The sequence below is a fragment of the Magnolia sinica genome, chromosome 13, assembly GCF_029962835.1.
Source record: "Magnolia sinica isolate HGM2019 chromosome 13, MsV1, whole genome shotgun sequence".
Taxonomy (NCBI): Eukaryota; Viridiplantae; Streptophyta; class Magnoliopsida; order Magnoliales; family Magnoliaceae; genus Magnolia; species Magnolia sinica.
Genome location: NC_080585.1, coordinates 1756456 through 1778334, shown reverse-complemented (window position 1 = coordinate 1778334; position 21879 = coordinate 1756456). Strand labels below are relative to the sequence as shown.

Sequence of the window (21879 nt, the reverse complement as noted above, 5' to 3'; positions counted from 1 at the left end):
TCGCTAAATATCCACTGTTTCCTCTCGCGTGGCCCACTTGAGTTTTGGATCCTCCTTATTTTTGGTCTCACGTCATAAAATGATCTTCAAAAACAGATAGAGGGGTTAGATTTCTCATAAACATCTAAGTGGGCCCCACACGTAATCCTTGCGCAAGAACTTCTTGCGAAAGGGGGAAGTGGATTGCGTACTGAGTAAACTCTGTGGCGTCCACCGTGATTTACATATTTTATCTACTCTGTCCATCCATTTTAATAGATAATTTGATGGTGGATCCCAAAAATGAAATATACCCAAATCTCAGGTGGACCTCACCGCGGGAAACAGTGTGAATTGAAATGCTACCGTTGAAAATTTCTTGGGGCCCAGAGAAGTTTTGGATCAAGCTAATGTTTGTGTTTTCCCTTCATCCATGTCTTTGTGATCTTATGAACCGGTTGGATGACAAATAAACATCACTTTCGGCCTTATCAAGGTTTCAACGGTGGAAGTCATTATTCCCACTGTTTCCTTTGGTGTGATCCACTTGAGCTCTGGGCGTACTTATATTTTGGAATCAACCACTAAAATGATTTCTAATAACAGATGGACGGCGTGGATAACCCACATATATTCATTGTAGGCCCAACTGAGTTTACTCAGTACGATAAAAGCGTACTGAGTAACTCAGTACGCAATTCCATTTTGCGTAAGGGTTTTGCAGGAAATCCACGTCCGTAAAAACCCAACCGTTTTCGAAATGTAAGAGGGTTTCGGAAGGGAACCCTCAAAACCCTAAATTTCCGAAACAAAATCTCTCCAAATCCCTAATCTTTAGCAGATTCTTCGCCGAAATCATCTTTAGGTTTGAAAATTTTGACGTATTCGAAGAAAATAAGTGGAAAGTAGAGATTAGATGGCACCTACGGCACACTGATCGATCAATTGGCCCATCGCAATTTTCGTTCATTGATCCTCTTCTCTGATTGGCCCTCCTCTTCTACAGGTATGGAAATCCGCAAGTTTTCCCGTTTTTCCCCCTTTTTTGGGATATTTTGTGTATTTACGCAACGCTCCGATGTTATCGGTCCTTTTATCGTTGAAAATGGGTTGTTTGTCACCAATTTCTCGCCGACAACTCGACTTTTCGCAAAAAATCGATAAAATCGCCGAAAAATTGGCGATACTAGGAAGAGAAACGAAAAAAGGGAGTTTCGGTGTCGCAACTCCAGCGATACCGAAATTATCGGCGATAATTCGATAATATTGACGATAATTTAAACACTTGAGACAACAGCCAAGGTAAGAGCAAACTAAAGCTAGTTTGAGGACAAGTAACTAAAGAAAACAAAATTGAAAATTGGATGAATAACATAGGAACATTTACCTTTTTAGACTACAACAGGTATATTAGTGACAACTTCAGGAAACCCAAAAGAATTAAGAACCCTAGTAGGTACAGTAGCTGATTGTGTAGATTGAGAAGGAATAGCCTGCAATACCTAGCCCTTTCTCATTTTCCTACAATATTACTAAGTGAAATCCTTCTGAGGTGGTGGCATTCCAACAATGAAGTTTGAAGGAAATACATTAGGCAAAAGAACTTCCACATGAATAGCCTTGACAACACGTTCATTTTTAACATAGAGTGGGACACTTTACAAAAAAGGTAACATCAACATCAACTATAATAGCATTGATAATACTTTTTAGGTACGAGAATGTCTCGAAAATTTATGAGGACTGAAATATCCCTATTTACAAAATCCCAAACCTAATCAATAATTTGTGAGGACTAAACCCTACAAAAATACCAATATACAACATAAAGCAGTTCAAACAACATTCCCAGTTTCCCGCACCTTCATACCCAACCACAAATTAGGCCATAAACTCCACTTTAGTTCTCATGCAGAGGGGGCCACTCATCTACTTCCCCAAATCCATCCCATCCATTAGCCAAATCACAATCAAAGCATGCCACGACAAAGCCATTGCTATCACGAACCCATCCACGGTGTTGTTGTTCATAGCTAGACTTGACGATCACTAGATCTGGACAGTTCATTGGATTAGAGTTAGATTTAAGTTAACTGCAAAACAAATAGTCCATTTAGGTCACCCGAGGTCTCAGATCGCATCATACTCTAGTTGGGAGGAACTCAACTGATGAGGACATGTGAGCACCATACCAAAGGAGGGGTGAGCCAGTCTCCTTATGGCTAGACGACCATTAAATAGGGCCCACTTGGTCCAATTCACATTCCTAGCCGCGTTGAAGACCTCACATGCGTGTTCATGCATCTTTGAAGACCCCACATTGGGAAGATGCACGTGGGCTGCATATAAGACATTGATGGACGCATCGAACCATTGGATTGGGTGGACATGATGATTGAACCGTTTGATCATCATCATCGGATCAGATATCTTAATCGTAGACCCCCATGGGCCACGAAATAGTTTAGTTGTTTACATTGTTTACATGCTTATTATTTTTTATATACCTTATATTTGTGCTAAGATTAGGGAGTTAGGAACAACTTTTAATTTATTAAGCGTCTTTATGTTGAGAATCTTATCTGAGAGCGTCTTTTTGTGAAAGGTCTTTTCTAAGACTAGAATAGATAAAGATGAGTATGTGAAGCCCTAATGCCATTATTTTGAAGAAAAAAAAAGTTGTGTTTTCTCTTCTTCATGTGATTTGAAAAATACTTCATGTGATTTGGAGCTTAGGTGTTAGTGTGATTCCATTCTCCATTTAATGGAGGTGCGAGGCTTCCAGCTATCATCTTCTTTCTCTCTTCATTTCTATCCAAAAGAGGTATTTTCCAAAAAAAAATTGTCTCTCTTCTTCCCTTCATATCCAAAACCATCTAAATCATCTTTTTCTTCAACTTTTCATCATCCAACTTCAACCCCAACCGAAATCAACCATTGAGGGCCCAAAAACTCTAACCAACGACCCACACGTACAAGGCCTTAGGCTAATCGTATGGACAACCGCTCAATCCTTTGATTTCCCCTTGCTTCCCCCTCAAAACTCATTGATTCCTCATCCATAACCCTACCCTAAACCCTATATCCCCAATTTCTAAAAACTCTAATTCCAAAATCCTCAATTCTCATTTACTCTAATTTTCCAAATTTCAGATTTTTCCATTTCTAACCCTAATCATAAAACCTACAAATCTGTCCCTTGAGTGTGGAACGTGCTTATGCTAAATTAGAAGTTTTATCCTTCCATCGGGCCTAGTTTTAATTGATTTATGTGATTTCTTAGCATATGGGCATGTGATTTAAGTTAAATCGAATTTTATTTCCTATTATTTACTCTTAATTATTTGGTAGGTTAACATCTTTTGTTAATTGAATTACTTTATAGACTCTTTCATAATCTCCACGTTGTATGCTAGCATTAAATCATGTGTCTTGCATCATCAGCTCTATCGAGTTAAACTCCTATAAATTGCAAAACAAATCATTGTTGAATGAATGGAACTCAACTTCATCCATACACATGTAGTCAATCAATGAAGGCCCTCCCTGCTGGACCAAATAACGTTGATGCATATCTTGTCGGGTCCTCATGATTTTGACATCAACAACATCCTTAATCCTCTTTTAACTTTAGCAGAATCTATTGTTGCGGCTCCCCATGTTGCTCAACTCACTCTGGAACATCATTTCCATGGTATGCATATACGTCCGCTATACTAAGAATTGGCAAAATTCAGACATCATCAAGAAGATCCACCAAATAAGCGTCATCACCCAATATCTCAAAATACAGCACAGATCAATCTTCCCCGCTTTCAACCTATGATATGTTCCCACATGGAAACACTCTCAATGAATGTGGAACATCACTAAATCTCCCTCAAACACCTGCAACCTCCTATGAACATCAACAACTTCTTTATACTTTTCATTGTTAATCTACAGTTGTTGCCCTACACTATCATGTAACTCTTGAAGATGCTTCACGTATTCATTAGCATCATCACTAACTACACCCACATGTAGCAACAACAGCAAATCTAACACATGCAGATCGCCGCCCATGAACAATCTCGAACAGTGATTTTCATGTAGGCTTGTTTACTATGCTATTACATGCAAGCTCTGCCTAACAGAGAATCAAAGCCCACTATGACATATAATCACCTGCAAAGCTCCTCAATAAATTACTAAGTCCCATGTTCATGACCTAGAGTATAATTTGTCGATAGTGTATGAGACCAACATCTGAGAACACAGCAACTTTGCACCCTTTCTTAAACCATGCGATTGCATACAGCCTCAGGTGCTTAACCGTTTTTGGCTTCAACTTATCAACCATCTCATATGAGACAACATTCTCACAGTTGCCTTAGTCTATAATTACATCAAACACCCTTCCCTCGTATATATGTAATGGTACAAAATATGTTGTTTCGATGCCACAAGTTTGCTTTTGTGACCCTGGGTGCCATCAATACTCATCTCAACACTAGCAACTCTCCCTGGTCAGTGGTAATTATGGCTACATCTCGGGCAGTTTTGTGTAGGGTTGAGGGTCAACCTCAGCTCAACCGACATCAAGAGGACCCAACATACATGTTAACCCAGCCCAATCCAAGCCGCCCAAACCAAACCCAACCCAAATTCCTCAATTCTCAACCCAACCTAATCTGACCCGAATTTGCTCATGTCAGACCCAACCCAATTTCAAATCAGGTTAGCATTTTCCAACCCGAACCCGTCCCAAGGACCTTGACAACCCAACCCAACCTGATCCAAACTTGGGTTGGGTCAGTTGAGTTCGGGTTGACCCAAACCAAGTTGCAGCCCTAGCAGTAATGTCTGTTGCCTGAACCTCCTCACCTCACGTTGAAGCTTAGGTCTTCCCCATCTCCCTCATTCAGTTCAAACGAATCTTTACCAACAACATCCCTTTCTTTCCCATCATCTTCAACTTGATAGATTAGGTTAGAAGACTGGTTGAACACCGCCTGTGGATACTTAGACGCTTTGTATCCTGGCTTGTCACACTTGAAGTGGTTGAACACATTCAACCCCTGCTGTCATGGAGTTGTTTCATGCCCTCAATTGCCTTCCCCTTGAGTGGGGTTTGGCCAGGTAGTACAGTGGCTAGTCAATGGACCAGGGTTGGCTTCGTTGCTGAATTTGGAGCCCCTGGGGTGGACTTAAATGAATTCCAATTCATCTGCTCTTCAATCTCCAAGGCGATTTGATGGGGACATCACGCGCACACGCGCACTCACGCCGCCCCCCCTACGCACGTACGTATGTAGAAGGAGGACCCCACCATCGATCTGGCTCGATGACGACGTCCAGAGAGGGCCTCCTAGCTAGAAGTCAAGTTTTGGTTCAGAAAAGTGGCCCGATAGTCAAGAAAAGCCCACCATGGGATCTCATGATCGTGGCCCACTCATCGGATTGGTTTTATATTTTAGGTTTTGCTTATTGTTATTATTTAGAACATCGTGAACGCTTTAGATTTCCTCGTTTGATTTTTATTTTAGTTTACTTAATCGCCAAGTAATAGGTGTCGCACATGGTGCGAGTTTTTGGGTATAGGATTCTCCCTATAAATAGGAACCCCTTGTAGTTCTTTTCATTCATTGAAGTTAATAAAAAAATTCCTGCTTTATTTTTTTGCTCTCTTTCGTGAGTTGTGGAAGAATTCAAAAGTGGGTGCGAAGCCCTCCCTTTTCGAAGGGCTAACTACCGTGGTGCGAAGCCACATCGATCCCAATTCACCCCCATCTTCCATCATTTTTTTTTTTCCATCTTCCCCACCATCCGTACTTTGAATTTGTCCTTTTGTTGCATCAGATTTCTTCATTACACCAGATTTCGGCCCGCAGGCGAGCTGAAACTTCGGCGGAGCACCACGCACAAACCGTACATCGGATCGAGCTGAAATTTGGAGGTTTTGGAGTCCATCCCTGGCCGACCAAGGCCAAGGTGGCCTTTTTCTGAATAGTGGGCCCCACACGCGTGCGGCCGGGATCACACGCACGTCCGTCTGGGCCATTGTTGCTGTCCACACGCGGGATTTTCTTTTGGCTCAGGTTTTTATCCTCTTTTATCCTCTCATAGCCATTTTTTCATGAATCTTAATCCTATATTACATGATCCCTAATTGATTTGCCCCTTTTTATCACCTTAGGGTTCCTTGAATTGAAATTAGGGAATCTCTTGGATTAGGGACTGATTTTTATGCATGAGTAGTTGATTTTATTTCCCTTTGACATTGTTTGGTTTATAATTTTATTGGTCAAGTCATAGCCTGTGGCCTGGAACCGCATAGATTCCCCTTTAATTGAATGTTTGGATTTTCATGTGGGATGTGGAATTTGTGTGATTGTTTCTGAATTGGTGTGATCTAAGCCTGCAATCTTGCATATCATATTTAATTTTCCATGTCCTGCATCAAATTTGGTATCAAAGCCTAGGGTTCTTGTAGGGGAATTCATTACATGTTTAGGGTTTAGTTGTTTATGTCCATTATGCATGCAGTCCATCATATATAGCTGAATTTTAGTAACAGTGTGTAGTCTCCTTCATATAGAGTCTCGTAGGGTCATTTAGTTTTTAGACGCATATAGTTGTCATAGAAGATCTTTAGGTTGAGCAAGTCACTATATGCCCACACGTACAGGTCGCAGTTTCGGTTTGCACCCTACACTAAACATGGAACAATTGCAAGAGTCACTAAACAAGATATCTCAGACGTTGGAGTCTATGATTAAGCGCTTGGAAATGGACCAATGCTGTGAACAGCTTGATGTACGCATTACCAGACTAAAGACCATCGCTAGGACAAACCCCACCATTAGGGTAAATGTCCAATCTCAAGCAGGTGGCCTGGAGGATACACTAATGAATGGAGTTGGTCAAGGAATCAATTATGGGTGTGCACCCGGACACCCACCCCATGAGAGACATAAAGACCACTATTTTGAGGGGTACAACATGTGTGGCCTTGTGGCTGGAGAGAGTGCACCAGCGGCTAGTGTAAAGTTACCCACTGAGGCCATTCCGGTAATGGATGAGTTACGTGATATCTTTCCTGATGATCTACCGAATGAGTCTCCCCCTAGGAGGGATATAGAGCACACCAGAACATGGGACACCGTAATACCTACAACCGAGTTTACGTTGAATAATTTTATTGATAGGTTCACAGGTCTAAGTCCTCGTGAAGTCCTTACTGATTATAAACCTAGGAAACTTATTGATCTTGTCCCTATGTCACTGTCCCATAGGCCGTCAGAGTCTGCAGAGTCTTTTGCGCATCACATTCATTCATGGCATCAAGAAATCACGCAGAAGATCATGACTAATAATGAACATTGCACATTTTCTACAGACCAATATAAATTTTTCAAAGGATTCAATATTGGGGACTCTGTGATGGTCTGCATCAGGCCCGAGCGGTATCCTTCGAGGGCCGTTCGTAAGTTACACGCATGTAGCGCTGGACCCGTCAAAATTATAAAACGAAACGGTCTCAATGTGTATGAGGTAGATCTTCCACCTTTCATGGGAATTAGTTTCACATCCGATGTGGAGGATTTAGTTACTTTTCAGGGGACCACTGATACTTTGTTCAGCCCTTCGCCCACCCATCCTGATTCTCCATATTTATCCCTTGAACCATGGCCCATTCTCAACCCATTTTTCCAGCCTCTACGTCCCATACCTACCCGTCCCGACCCATTTTCTCAGCCTCTACCTCCCATATCTATCCTTCCTAACCCATATTTTCAGCCTCTACGTCCCATACCTACCCTTCCCGACCCATTTTCTCAACCTCTACCTCTCATACCCACTCTTTCTGACCTTTCTTTTCAGCCTCTACCTCCCATACCTACCTTTCTCGATCCATTTTCCCAACCTCTACGTTCCATACCTACCCGTCTTGACCCATTTTCCCAACCTCTACCTCCCATACTTATTCTTCCTGAGATTTTTTCTCAACCTCTCCCTCCCATACCTAACTTTCACACGCCCAGAGAGGAAATAGAGAATATCCAGGACCATCAGATAGTTTCAACGTCGGACGGCGGGTTTCAGAAGTACGTGGTTAAATGGAAGTCACGCCCAGCTTGGCTCACTGAGGAGCTTCAGAGACTTGATCCTGACATCCTGAAGCGGTTCAGGAGTTTTATTTCTCCAGTGGCGAAATCTTTGCAGCCGGGGAGAATTGATGGGGACATCACGCGCACTCACGCCGCCCCCCCTACGCACGTACGTATGTAGAAGGAGGACCCCACCATCGATCTGGCTCGATGACGACGTCCAGAGAGGGCCTCCTAGTTAGAAGACAAGTTTTGGTTCAGAAAAGTGGCCCGATAGTCAAGAAAAGCCCACCATGGGATCTCATGATCGTGGCCCACTCATCGGATTGGTTTTATATTTTAGGTTTTGCTTATTGTTATTATTTAGAACATCGTGAACGCTTTAGATTTCCTCGTTTGATTTTTATTTTAGTTTACTTAATCGCCAAGTAATAGGTGTCGCACATGGTGCGAGTTTTTGGGTATAGGATTCTCCCTATAAATAGGAACCCCTTGTAGTTCTTTTCATTCATTGAAGTTAATAAAAAAATTCCTGCTTTATTTTTCTGCTCTCTTTCGTGAGTTGTGGAAGAATTCAAAAGTGGGTGCGAAGCCCTCCCTTTTCGAAGGGCTAACTACCATGGTGCGAAGCCACATCGATCCCAATTCACCCCCATCTTCCATCATTTTTTTTTTCCATCTTCCCCCACCATCCGTACTTCGAATTTGTCCTTTTGTTGCATCAGATTTCTTCATTACAGCAGGTTTCCAGATTTCGGCCCGCAGCGAGTTGAAACTTCGGCGGAGCACCACGCACAAACCGTACATCGGATCGAGCTGAAATTTGGAGGTTTTGGAGTCCATCCCTGGCCGACCAGGGCCAAGGTGGCCTTTTTCTGAATAGTGGGCCCCACACGCGTGCGGCCGGGATCACACGCACGTCCGTCTGGGCCATTGTTGCTGTCCACACGCAGGATTTTCTTTTGGCTCAGGTTTTTATCCTCTTTTATCCTCTCATAGCCATTTTTTCATGAATCTTAATCCTATATTACATGATCCCTAATTGATTTGCCCCTTTTTATCACCTTAGGGTTCCTTGAATTGAAATTAGGGAATCTCTTGGATTAGGGACTGATTTTTATGCATGAGTAGTTGATTTTATTTCCCTTTGACATTGTTTGGTTTATAATTTTATTGGTCCAGTCCTAGCCTGTGTCGGCTTGGACCCGCATAGATTCCCCTTTAATTGAATGTTTGGATTTTCATGTGGGATGTGGAATTTGTGTGATTGTTTCTGAATTGGTGTGATCTAAGCCTGCAATCTTGCATATCATATTTAATTTTCCATGTCCTGCATCACGATTTGACATGTGTCATCAACCCATTAAGTAGTATGCAACATCGCCTCACCAAAGATATTTTGGCAGAAACCATTCATATATCTCATGTGACAATATGCTATTTATTCTTCTTGATGTCATCACGAACCAAGAACTAATAGAACTCTTCAGTCTTCAGTATACTCTTACACAGTATCAAATACTTGCCTCAACAGTAATAGATGAGCATAAAGTGCTTGTGTATTATCCATAGTACCAATGTTTTCCCATCAAAGAATAAAAAAGAAAAAGAAAAGAAAAGAAAAGAAATAAACCAATGATTAGTCTTGTCTTTCATACAAGTCCAACCACGAATTTTGTACTTTTCTTACATTGTAACTCAATCTAGGTTTATTTCTGCCACAACATTGTGCCTGTCCTTTCAATTTCATGGTAACAAACTTCACCTAACAATCATCTAAGGGCTTCTATTTAAAGAAGTGTTCTATGATCGCAATCCAGTAATAAATTCATTTGGCTGCACCCTTTTGTGGAAATTGATGACTTCTACGACTTTGTTCTAAGGCTTTAACAACTCGTTCTTCAAAGGGTGCAACTACAACTTTTTTCTTCGCATTCACCATTCCCACCTCCATTCAACTCGCCCTCGATCTTAGCCATCTTTTTACTTCCCACCACTGCTTTCACCTTGTGTAAGTGCAATCTATGCAATATGACCTGCAAAGTCCTAGGATATCATCTATTTGTTTTTAGTGACACAGAGGGAAGCTCTTTTTATCTTTTGAAACAAAACCCTTGTTATGTTCCCACATTTTCCCGAATTAGATCTTGTTATGATAATTATCCAAAACTTCGTTTTCATATCTTATGACAATTCTCACCTAACTCAAGGTATTTAGTAATGATTTGGATCTCTTTTGGTTAATTTTTGCTGATTTCATCTTGTAAGATCTTGGATTTTGGGTGAGAACATCTGTTAATTCGATATCATTTGTTAAGCAAATAGTCCTCACACGGAGGACATCATATACAACACAAGCAAATTTACAGGCTTCTGAATGGGCAGTCCAAACAACTTAAACTGTCATTTGCCCATATGTATACATCTTTTTATTGGTTGCCACATCAACTGCAGTGGCTGCCCCACGTGCTCTTCCACTGCCCCTTGGTTAGAGTTTGGTTGAGCCGTTGAGCATTGTTCTAACTTCTACCACCCAGTGTTTTTAAGGGCATTCCAGGTGCACCCCTATAAGGGTGCAAATATATAAGAAGGGGCTTTTAAGCCCTATTTCAACAACTTCTCTCATTTCTTTTGAGATTGAAGCTTGAGAAATTATTCCCCAAAATTTCAACAACTTTTCTCATTTCTTGTCTTGTTGCTTCTTCTAATAGCAAGTTAAAGTCATTAATTTATTTTACAAGTAATGCTATGGTAATTCACCCAAGCGATTCACGGTCTAATAGCAACATGTGTCCCTTCCCCATGTTTAATTGGACAGGAAAAGGGCTTAACAAAAAGATCTTTGGGAACCACCGTGAGGTTTGTGTGACATTCATTCTGCCCATCCATTTTGTCAGCTCATATTAGCGCATGGAATCAGGTTGATATAAAACCCAAGTGGGCCACACAACAGGGAAAATGGGAGTGGAGACGCTCGCCATTGAAACCTTCCTAGGGCCAATGTAGTAAAGGCACCAGGTGCACCCTAAGTGCACTTGCCCCCGGAGCGCCTGAACGCCTAGGCGCACACTAGGAGTTTTCAGGCGCAATTTTTAAAAAATACATTGTAAATATTAATATATACATGTTGATTTTTCTTATTATTCAAAATCAACACACCAAATTTCAAAGGGAAAAAAAAATGGAGCTCAAAATTAAACAAAATCGACTAGCACACTAAACCTTCTATTTATAAAATAGTATTAGTAATCAACTAACAAATAATCATTAATTAAACCATCCATGAAATTAGAGAACTACTAAATTAAAGCATTAATCAAAATCTAACGACTAGAAGAACAAAGCAAGAAGAAAAGAAATAAGGGAAGATGTTGAAATTTAGGAAAAAGAAATCTTAACCCTTCGATCCCAAAAGAAAATAGGAGAGTTGTTGGAATAGGGCTAAAAGACCCTTGTTGTGTATTTACACGCTTAAAGGGTGGTAAAATCCACACCCCCCCCCCACAACAAAAAAAAACAAAAAAAAAAAAAAACTACAACAAAGAGATATCCATAAGTGTACTTCATGACGAATGGCTCATATGACGCAGTGCACCAAAGCACCAGACGCACACCTAAGTGCTTGGAGTTAACACTTTGTCTAGGGTCCAAGCGTGGCACAACATGGCCAAGAGACCTAGGTGAGTGCCTAGGTTGCCTTTAACTACACTGTTTGGGACCAACCATGATGTTTATATGATATCCAACCCATTATAAGGTGAGTACATCTAAGATAAGGAAAAAAAACACCAAATATCAGGTTAATCTAAAACTACAATGCACCCCAAGAAGGTTTCAATGGTGAGCGGCCCATCCCCGCTGCTCCTTATGATGTGACCCATTGGAATTTATGGATCAACCTAATTCTAGGGCTGACATCCTCACATGAGTTGGTGCAAATGATGGATGGAGCAGATGTCACATTGTTACACACACATCATGGTTGTCCCCACAGAGGTTCTTGTTGCATGCTAACCACAATCCAATTAAACGAGGGAAGGAAGGGGACACGTGTTGCTAAAAGAAGGTGAACCACTCAGGCAAATTGACCCCGAGTGAATCACCATAGCATTAATTTGTTTTGATTTAAGGGAAGTGGGACTTGGGAGTTGAGACATGGTTTTTAAACTTGTCTATCTAAACTTGATAGACTGGAATAGCGGAACATGATTCATGTAGCCAACCCCAATTAATGGGGATAAGGCTTAGATGATGATGAGTCTATCCAAACTATAAACAACATTTTGAGTAGCTTTAGTTTTGATTAATGGCTATTCGTTTAGTAGCTTACTAGTTTTATGGATGATCTGATGAATTGTTACTTGGATTACTAATACTAGTTTGATAAATAGACGATTCATTGTGCAAGTTGATTTCGTTTAATTGTCTTAACTCTGAACTCCATTTTACATCCATTGCCTTTGACATTGGAAAGGTGTTGATTTTGATTGATTTAAAAAATCAGCATGTATCTATAAATATGTAAATATTAAAATTTGTTCTTCATCATCTAAGCCTTATACCAATTGATTGGGTCAGCAACATGAATCCCTATTCCACCATTCCACTCTATCAGGTGGCTAGACCTTCAGTTAGACCATAGGTCATCAAGTCTTTTCTTACTGCCTCTATACACATCCTTTTGGGCCTTCCCCCTTGCCCTTTTTTAGCCTTCAACTTGTACCAACCCGCTCCTAACCGGCGCAGTTCTTGGTCTCCTTGCGCATAGGCCTTGTCAACAACTTTTCACTAAAACAACATTGGGGTTTCCTCAAAAAATGTGATATCTCACACCAAGCACATGCAAACCATCTACGTCTACTTTCCCTCATCTTATTACTTGGTGCTACACCTAAGTTCTCTCAAATGCATTCATCTCTAATTCTATCCTTCCTGGTCTTGCCACTCATCCATCTCAACATCCTCATTTCAACTACACTCATTCTATGAACGTGTTGTTCCTTAACTGCACAACATTCTATCCCATGAAGCATGGCTGGTCTTATAGGTATCCTATAAAATTTCCCTTTCAATTTGAGTGGTATACGAAGATCACATAAAACTCAAGAAGCACATCTTCATCCTCCACCCATCTTGAATTCTATGGGCAACACATCCTTCCACTCATGAATTATTGACCCAAGGTATCAAAACTGGTCATTTTGGGAAACTTCTTGGTCAGCAATCTTAATTAATTCTACGTTTTTACTCCTATGATTACTAAAATTGCACTCCATATACTCTTCTCTAGTCCAAGTAATTTTAAATCCTTTAGATTCTAAAGCATCCCTCCATAGATCTAGCTATGTTTATGCCCTCCCTTGTCTTGTCAATCAAAACCATGTCATCTGCAAACCACATGCACCATGCGATCTCTTCTTGCAAATGCCTCATATCTCATCCATAGCCAATGTGAAAGGGTATGAGCTCAATGCTGACCCTTAGTGCAAGCTTATAGTCATTGAGAAAACTCACTCGCCTCACCACTAGGGGTCCTCACATTTATTACCGTCCTGTATACACCCTTAATCATGTCAACATATTCTCTTAAAACTCCTTTCTTTCCCAACATCCGCTATATTAACTCTCTAGGGACTATATTATATGCTTTCTCTAAGTCAATAAAGACCATGTCGAGATCCTTCCTCCTCTCCCTATATTTCTCCATCAATTGTCCAAATAGGAAAATAGTTTCAAGCACAAATCAAAACTGATTTCCGATACATTGGTCTTTGCTCAATCACTCTCTCCCAAAGTTTCATGGCATATCCCATAAATTTAATCCCACAATAGTTAGTACTTAGTAAAACTCTGTCTCCTTCATTCTAATAAATAGGTACCACCGTACTTTCCTCCATTCATCTAGCATTTTCCTCAATCCTACAATCTAGTTGAACAACTTTGTCAACCAAAATAACCTAGTATCTCCCATACACTTCTAAACCTCTATTGATATACCATCCAGTCCGATGGCCTTTCCTGTCTTTGTCTTTCTCAAAGCTTCTTTCACTTAAGATTCCTAATTCTATGAAAGCATCTATGGGCTCCTACGTCATTTGAGTTCATGTTTCCTTCCATCCCTATGCACTCAGAGTGGTTGTCATTTAAGAAGTTCTGAAAATAGCTTATCCACCTTTCATTGATCGCATTGTCTTTTACCAGTACCCTCCAGCTATCCTTCTTAGAGCACCTAACATGATCTAGGTCCCTACCCTTCCTCTCTCTCATTTTTGCACATTTGAAGACACATTTCTCGCCTTTTTTTGTTGCCAAAAAAAGATCATCATAAGCCTTACATTTAGGCTCACTACTTTTTTAGCAATCCTTTTTGTATTTCTATATTGTTCAAAATTTTCATCATTTATAGTTCCGTGCCAGGTTTTGAAACATGAATAGCTTTTTGTACATCCTCATTCCACCACCAAGTTCCCTTTAGATGCTCCTAAAACATCTTTTGCCACTTTCCTAATGTACCCAGCCATCTCATTCCACATAACATTTTCTTCTTCATCGACATTCCACTTTCTTTCTTCCATCAATATATTTCTAAATATTTTTAAAATTGCACCTGGAGATTCCAAGGATGCGCTTAGGCTTTTTAGGTGCTCCAAGGGTAGGTGCACCAAGGTATGCTTGACACCTTTAACTACATTGCCACCACCTAAATCATTGGTCACTTTAGACACAATACAAGAATGTGTTCTCAATATCTAATTCCTCCAATATGCGGTACACCAAGAGTAGGATCATGCGGGTTGCTCTATAAGCACATGTAAATTTCATATATAATTGTAGAATTTCATGGTCAAGCATTAGTAGTCACTATGGACCAGGCGACCAATCCTATCGGAGTATTGCTTAAATTTCGATGGTGGCTTCTACAATCTAAGTAGGTAATAAAAAGTGTGCTTAATCCATCTAAGATTATAATTTCAATGGTTAAAAGCAACGGTGATCTATGATGCCCAATGGAAAGCACATGTAATGGATCGGGCCCACTATGTGGCTATAATGTTGACCATACAGTGGGCCCGTATCTCTGCACACGAATAGGGGCATGTATACCCAATTATCTTCATGTTGAGAGTTACAGTAAGTATAAAGTCCTTAAACTACAAAAAGTATCGAAATTGGTTACAAAGAGGAGTTTAGTAATGAGTTGGACTTAGAAATTGCAATATTTACAAGGAATCTTGGTCCAACACTCAACTTATGTTCTTTACAATCAAACCTCACATGTGGTATTGTGTTCGGTGTGAGATTGTAGAAGATTGACACTTAACCATCCATCACAGCAATAAGGCAATCAAGTATGCATGCTGGGTATAGGATTTACATGTATTTGATGCATGGATCCTTAGAACAATTTCAATTTGGTGTCAAGTTGCCAACAAATAGTATTATAACACAATGATGCATTAGATGTGGGAAATTTCCCTCTCTTTTTTTTGTTTGGGGGGGGGGGGGAAGATATAGGAATTCCTTATTCATGTAAATGGTAGCCTTTCCAATCATGCAATCTACATTCACATCGTACTCCAATCATGATTAGAAAGTCATCTAGTTTTTGGACGAGACTTTACTGTTGCAATCTGGAGAAAATATGACTTTGTGTTTTAGATATTTCTTGCTTTTGGTTAATTGGAATCGAGTGTTGCGCTAGATTACCATTTTCCACAACATTTTGCATTGAATCCTAGCTATAGTTTATTCGTATTTGAATGGATCGTTGATGTTCTTTATTTCAGCATTTGTCGACACGAAATCAAAAGTATCCTAAGGAACCATGCATTAAATACATGTGACTTTTATCCCTAGTATACAAACCTGATTGCTCAAGTTGTCATGATAAATGGTTGATCGTCGATCTTCCTCTAATATCTCATACCAGATTCAACATCCATATAAAATGGTTTGATTGCGACAAACATTACATGACTTGGGGCACAAGATTCCCTTTAAATATTATAAGTATTCAACCCATCAATAGGCTCCTCTTGCAATTTGTCTCCACACTCGTTGTAGATTAAGTATTCCACACTAAGCATAACTCTCCACGTGAAAAGGGTTGAGTATACACAATCGTGCTCATGCCTAAAAGCATCCATCGTGGGGGTCATCGTACACTCGGCACTTTGTGTGTGTGTGTGTGTGATTGGTTCAATCCATCACATATGCGCATATGGTGCATGTGGCCCCCAAATGGGCTAATGCTAACATTCTCTCACCTAGGCCATAGGCTACACCATTGCCTTTAACCATTTCAATGGCAATCTTAAGTATTTGCCCAACACTCCCACTGCATAAGCTATCTAGGAAAGTATAGACATAAGCATACACAAGACTTCTCACTATCAATGCATATGGAATGTCCTCCATTTCCCTTTTTCTTAAGATCGTTCTTTGGACATTGTAGCATGATAAGCTTGTCACATTTAACTACTTCGCCTAGAGCACAACCATGTATGCCAAATATACTAAGCATAGTTTCTATGTACGTCTTCAGGACAATCCCAAAAGACTCATTGACTTGTCACATTTTATTTCTATACTAATGACAAATGATGTGTCGCCAAGATTCTTCATTGCAAAGTTCTGTAGCAAGAATTTCTTGGTCTCACTCAACATTTCTATATCATTACTAGCTGGCAAAATGTCACAACTATAATACTATGAACACAAACCTACTCCCACTGACCTTTATAGATATATACACTAATCAACATTGTTTTCCTTAAGTTGAATGAAGAAATCACCCAATGACATTTCAAGTACCACTGGCTTGATGCTTGCTTTAACCCATAAATGGGCTTCTTTAGTTCGCACTTTGCATATCAAATGTTCTGACACTTGATCGTAAAACCTTCTTGTCACAAAACAAGCACCTTGTCCTTTACATCCCCATTGAGGAACGTAGTCTTTACATCAATTTGTTGTAGCTCGAGATCATAGTGAGACACCGTTCCATGATCCTAAATGAATCCTTAGAATCCGAAGAGAAAATCCTTTAAAATCAAATTATGACCTTTTGGGTGAATCCTTTGGCAACTAACCGGTCATTATATCTTTCAATATTCACTTTGGAAATGGTTTCGTTTTAAACGCCCATTTGCAACCAAACGACTTTATTCCTTTAGGTAAATCGACAAGATCTTAAACATCCTTGTCCATTATGGACTTCAATTTATTATTTATCCTTCAAGGCATCAGTCCATTGAGAGCAGTTAACATTGTGCTTGACTTATGTGAATGACACTATAACACTATATTCTCTTCCACTCCTATATCAAACTCGGTGCTCTTGCAGATACATGAAAAAATCATCCGGTATGGCCAATCAATAGATGATAAAAGCATCCAGCATGGCCTATCTCCTCTTCCTTTAGGATCTCCTTAATGACACTTCTTCTTGATTTGGTGTTTCTTCTTCAGTGGGATTATCTTGAGGAACTTCATGTTGATTACCCTAAGTATCCTCCCAAACCAGTGGAGAAATGGCTATGTGATCCTATATGACTAGCCTGAGAACAATAGTTCATAGATCTCTCTTCCTAGTTTCACAAGACGTTTAATTGTTCTATCTCCTCACCTCTCCCAACATTCTCGGGCATATTTTGGCTTTGGCGAAGATTAGAACTATCATTGCTAGTGTCCAAACACAGTGCTAGTAATTGGGCTCCCTGATGAATTCCTTGTTGTTTCAAGAGTTGGCATTATATAGTTGATCTATTGTTGGAGTTATTAGAAGGCATCCTACTGCCCACCTTTTCCTCCTCTACCACTACCGCATGCAACCACCACCATCTTTAATACGAAGGGGTGCTATGGTCAGCAAGGATCTCCTAGATAAACTTGCCCCCGCCCTCCAAACCAATTTGATGTGACATGCAATAAATGATGTAATTGGAATGCCCAAATAACAATTCAAGTTGTTTGGACACATCTACAAAATAAATCAGCTGGCCTTGTCTACAAGATGCCCACTTCTTTAAAAGGAGTGTCTGCTTACCAACTGATATTCAAAGAAACTAGAAGAGATCAAGATAGCAAATTAAATACATGATATTAAAGACAACCTGATAAATGATGATAACCAAATCTTAGAGCATTAATCTCACAATAGAGGAAGAAAAAAATGCCCTCTAATTATCCCTATTGCAGAATAACCAAGTAAAATGTTTCATCCAGCTTTGGAAGGAAAATGATTAGAGCAAAGTAATTAAGGCTCTATGATTATATCACAAAGCCAACAGTGGCCAGCAATCAAGCCTAAAGTGTGCAATCGCGGGAATCTGCATCACCACTGTCAATGTGCCCAATTCAATCCAACAGTCAGATTGATGTAGTCTCTTCACCAATGTATACTTCTCCAAATATAGAAGACGCCCAATGGTTCCCAATCACGATATGGACCATTTTGCATCACCCGCTCAAGGCCCATTCTAATCATGCTCATGAACCATACATTCTATTTACAATGTCACTTCGTGATGAATGCCTTCAAATGATCATAGGATGATAGGATAATAGATGAATCCAATCTCCCTCAGCTTACAACTTGATAGTACAAACTGGTTGATGAGCCAGTCTATAAGAAAACATGAAAATATGAATTTAACTGCAATAGATCCAACAACACAGCAAATGAACTCAGACAAGAATTGAATTGCAACAAAAGTAAAGTGATGAAAACCTTAAAAAAATAAAACATTGCATGAAAGTGGTGAAGAATGTTCCAAGAAACAGCCCATAAGTCCCAGGACAAATAATTGTCTTTCCACTTAACAAATCTAGCGCGTAAACAAATGATTCCCCGGCATTAAAACCATGATTGGATCTTATAGCAAAACTTGGAGAAGTTGGATATTACTATCGAAAAGAGGTGTTCAAACAGACGTCCTTTCTATGAAAAGGAAGACTTTTCATCATCATTATTAAAAAAAGAACTGATAAATTACAAAATATGAAAAATGAAAAAAGACGGTTGGAAGAGGAAACTTTGATTACTTGCCATCATTTCTTCCAGACCAATGAAAACAATTGAGCTAAATGAGATTTGTAACACAACTTGAGAGATTGATCAATTAAAGATAGTGGTTAAGTTGAACTACAGCTACACCATTGGAAACATCAGAAACATGAAAAAATCAATGTCATGACTTTTCATAACTGATTTGGGATTTCATGCTTCATCCAAAGTTTGGATACCTGAGGCAGTCGTTTTTATTTCATTATCATTCTTCTTATAAAAAAATCATAGTTTGGACTTGGAGATTCGACCCAAGTTTTGAACTACTGATTCAATCAGCAAGCCTTTTGACAATGATTCAACTAAGATATCCAGAAAAGGTACAGTAAATCATAAGCATGAGCTAATAAGAGAATTTTCAGCCATCCAAGAGAAACTGCCAAAAAGGCAAAGATTCTTTGATCACTCAAAAAATCAAACCCAAATAACATATTTCAATCAAGAAAACAAAGGAAACAGAGGGCTTATGTCCTTAAACAACCCACATATACTTCGTCAAGGGAGATCAACCAGATAACAATCATAAATTTCACAAGATATAAACCATTCAAATGCAACAGACAATGTCAATTATAGCTAACCAATTAAAATGATCAAGAGTACAAACATCCAGATACAAATTACACAAACCAACCGTAAGGTGGAGACGGCCGAGGCCGGCCAAGCGAAGCCAAATTACAATTTGCCCGTCTGCCATCGATAACAGGACTTGGATCAGCACATGCCCTCCTTGCTGAATCGGGATCACGGAAAGTCACCTAAACCCTCCATACAGAGCAAGCCCCCAACAAAAATCATTTTTTCCCCTTCTTCAATATCAGACAACCAAAAAAAAAAAATCCAATCTTTCTTTCAAAAAAGCTACAGAAAGTGTCAGTCCCAAAACAAGAAATACTCACAAAACCGTAGCCCTTTGATCTCCCGGTGTTCTTATCATAGATCACAACCGCCTCGAGAATCTCCCCAAACTGCTCGAAGTACCGACGCATCGTTTCACTCTGCGTCTCCCACGCCAAACCCCCAACAAAAACTTTGGTGTAGGTGGTGTCCCCAAAGGGGGAATTCAAGAACTGGAAGCCCGAATTCGAGCTTGATCCGGAACCCGATCCCGAACCCGGAATCGGCTGAAAAGACATAGCTTTCCTATCAAAAAGGCCCCGATAGAAAAAACCAGATGCCGGATTCTGCAGAAAGTCAGAGGGAATCGAGAGATCAAGTGATACTGTGATCAACCCAATAGAGCTTGGGTCTCATGGTAGGAGGGGTAAAACCCTATAAAAACCCTAGATTTGGGGATTTTGGGGGAGAGATTGGATCAAAAGAGGAGATGGGTATTGTGCAAATTGCTGGAATCTGACATAGTTTTTTGGGGAAAAGCTGATCAGAGAGAGCTGTATAAAGAATCTGAAAGAGATTTTCTTTCTTTTCTTTTTTCTCTTCGAGAAAGATGAATGGAAGGGTGTAATGATTTTCACAGAAGAGCAAAGGGAAGAAAGAAAAACCCTTTGATTCTCAAACAAAGCAGCAAACAGGAAGAGAAGGTGGGACCCACATCTCTCTCTCTCTCTCTCTCTCTCTCTTCGCTTCTCTTCTCTTTATTTTTAAAAACATACGGGAAAAGCTAATTTGCGCCCCCCGGCATAATGAGAGCTCATGTCCAACTGGTTGGACGATAATTTACCGTCCAACAAGCAGATGAGTTCACTTTTTATGTTTCTAAAAAATCCCCGCCGTCCAATGGACTGATCTCACTACTCTAACAATTTATTTTAATTTTTACCATCCACCCTTGACGTGGTCCACTACATAAATTTTTTTATAGCTGATGGTAAATAAAAAAAATACAATGGTTATCGCCTGATGAGTGGATGGAACTTATATAACTTATATTCATTGTGGAAAATCTACTGGACGGATTGGATTTCTCATGCAATGCTAGGTTGAAAGTTATCAGATAGGTGGACTGTGACTTGTGTCCAACCGATTGGATGTGAGCATCTCTTACTGTTGATTTTAGTTGCCACGTGCGCTGTGACACTTGGATGGTCAGACCATCAATCCAAACCGTCCATGTGGTTTGGCCCGTTGTTCATGGGCGACCGTGAAAAGTTCATTTTAATATAAAGATCCTAACTTACCAAATATCAGCCAATCTTTTAATAACCGTCGTTTTTTTCCCAGACCACGGATAGGACGGTTGGGAATCATCTTATGCTGTGTGGGCTCCATGGATGACAGTCTTTAATCCAAAACGTCCTTTTTTGTGACGTTGATCACATGGAAGTTGCTGTCATTGGTGTACCTCTTCTTGCTAGCCCATGTACAGTCGAGCAGACTTAATGGACGGTCCGGATAGATCATTCGACAGTACATGAATCTGAACGTGAACGCGGCCCACACATTAAAGAACGTTGCTTGTGCCCCCAGTCTACTGCGTAGGGCATGTCTGTGTACGGATTGGTTGCAGTGAGAGTGAGTGCGCACATATCTCCCACCGTACAATAATACAGGATTGAAATATTAATCGGCGTATGAAAATTAGTTTTTTAGAAAATGCATTTTTAGATACTTGCTAGGCTACCCACGACCGGCTTTTGACGGTAGGATGTTAATGCACACTGAATCTCGATACGCCCAGTGAGCACTGAAGTCCTTCGAATATAGACTCCTGCAGAATTCTACGATCCATATTCAACGTAACGGATCGGCTGTAATTAAACCGTCCAAACTGTGGGCCAG

At 40.1% G+C, this 21879-nt stretch overlaps 1 protein-coding gene across 3 annotated transcripts in view; it reads right to left on the bottom strand.

The window, feature by feature from the left end:
- The window catches only part of LOC131222357 (uncharacterized), a 31823-nt gene extending 11085 nt beyond the window's left edge, over positions 1-20738 (bottom strand). For all 3 annotated transcript variants that reach the window (XM_058217398.1, XM_058217400.1, XM_058217399.1), the window contains exons 1-2: positions 20040-20738; positions 19775-19898 (exon numbers count right to left, since the gene is read on the bottom strand). In XM_058217398.1, the coding sequence (XP_058073381.1) occupies positions 19775-19898; positions 20040-20276 (361 nt within the window). In that variant the 5' untranslated portion in view covers positions 20277-20738. The remainder of the gene's footprint in view (positions 1-19774; positions 19899-20039) is intronic.
- Positions 20739-21879: the final 1141 nt, after the last annotated feature.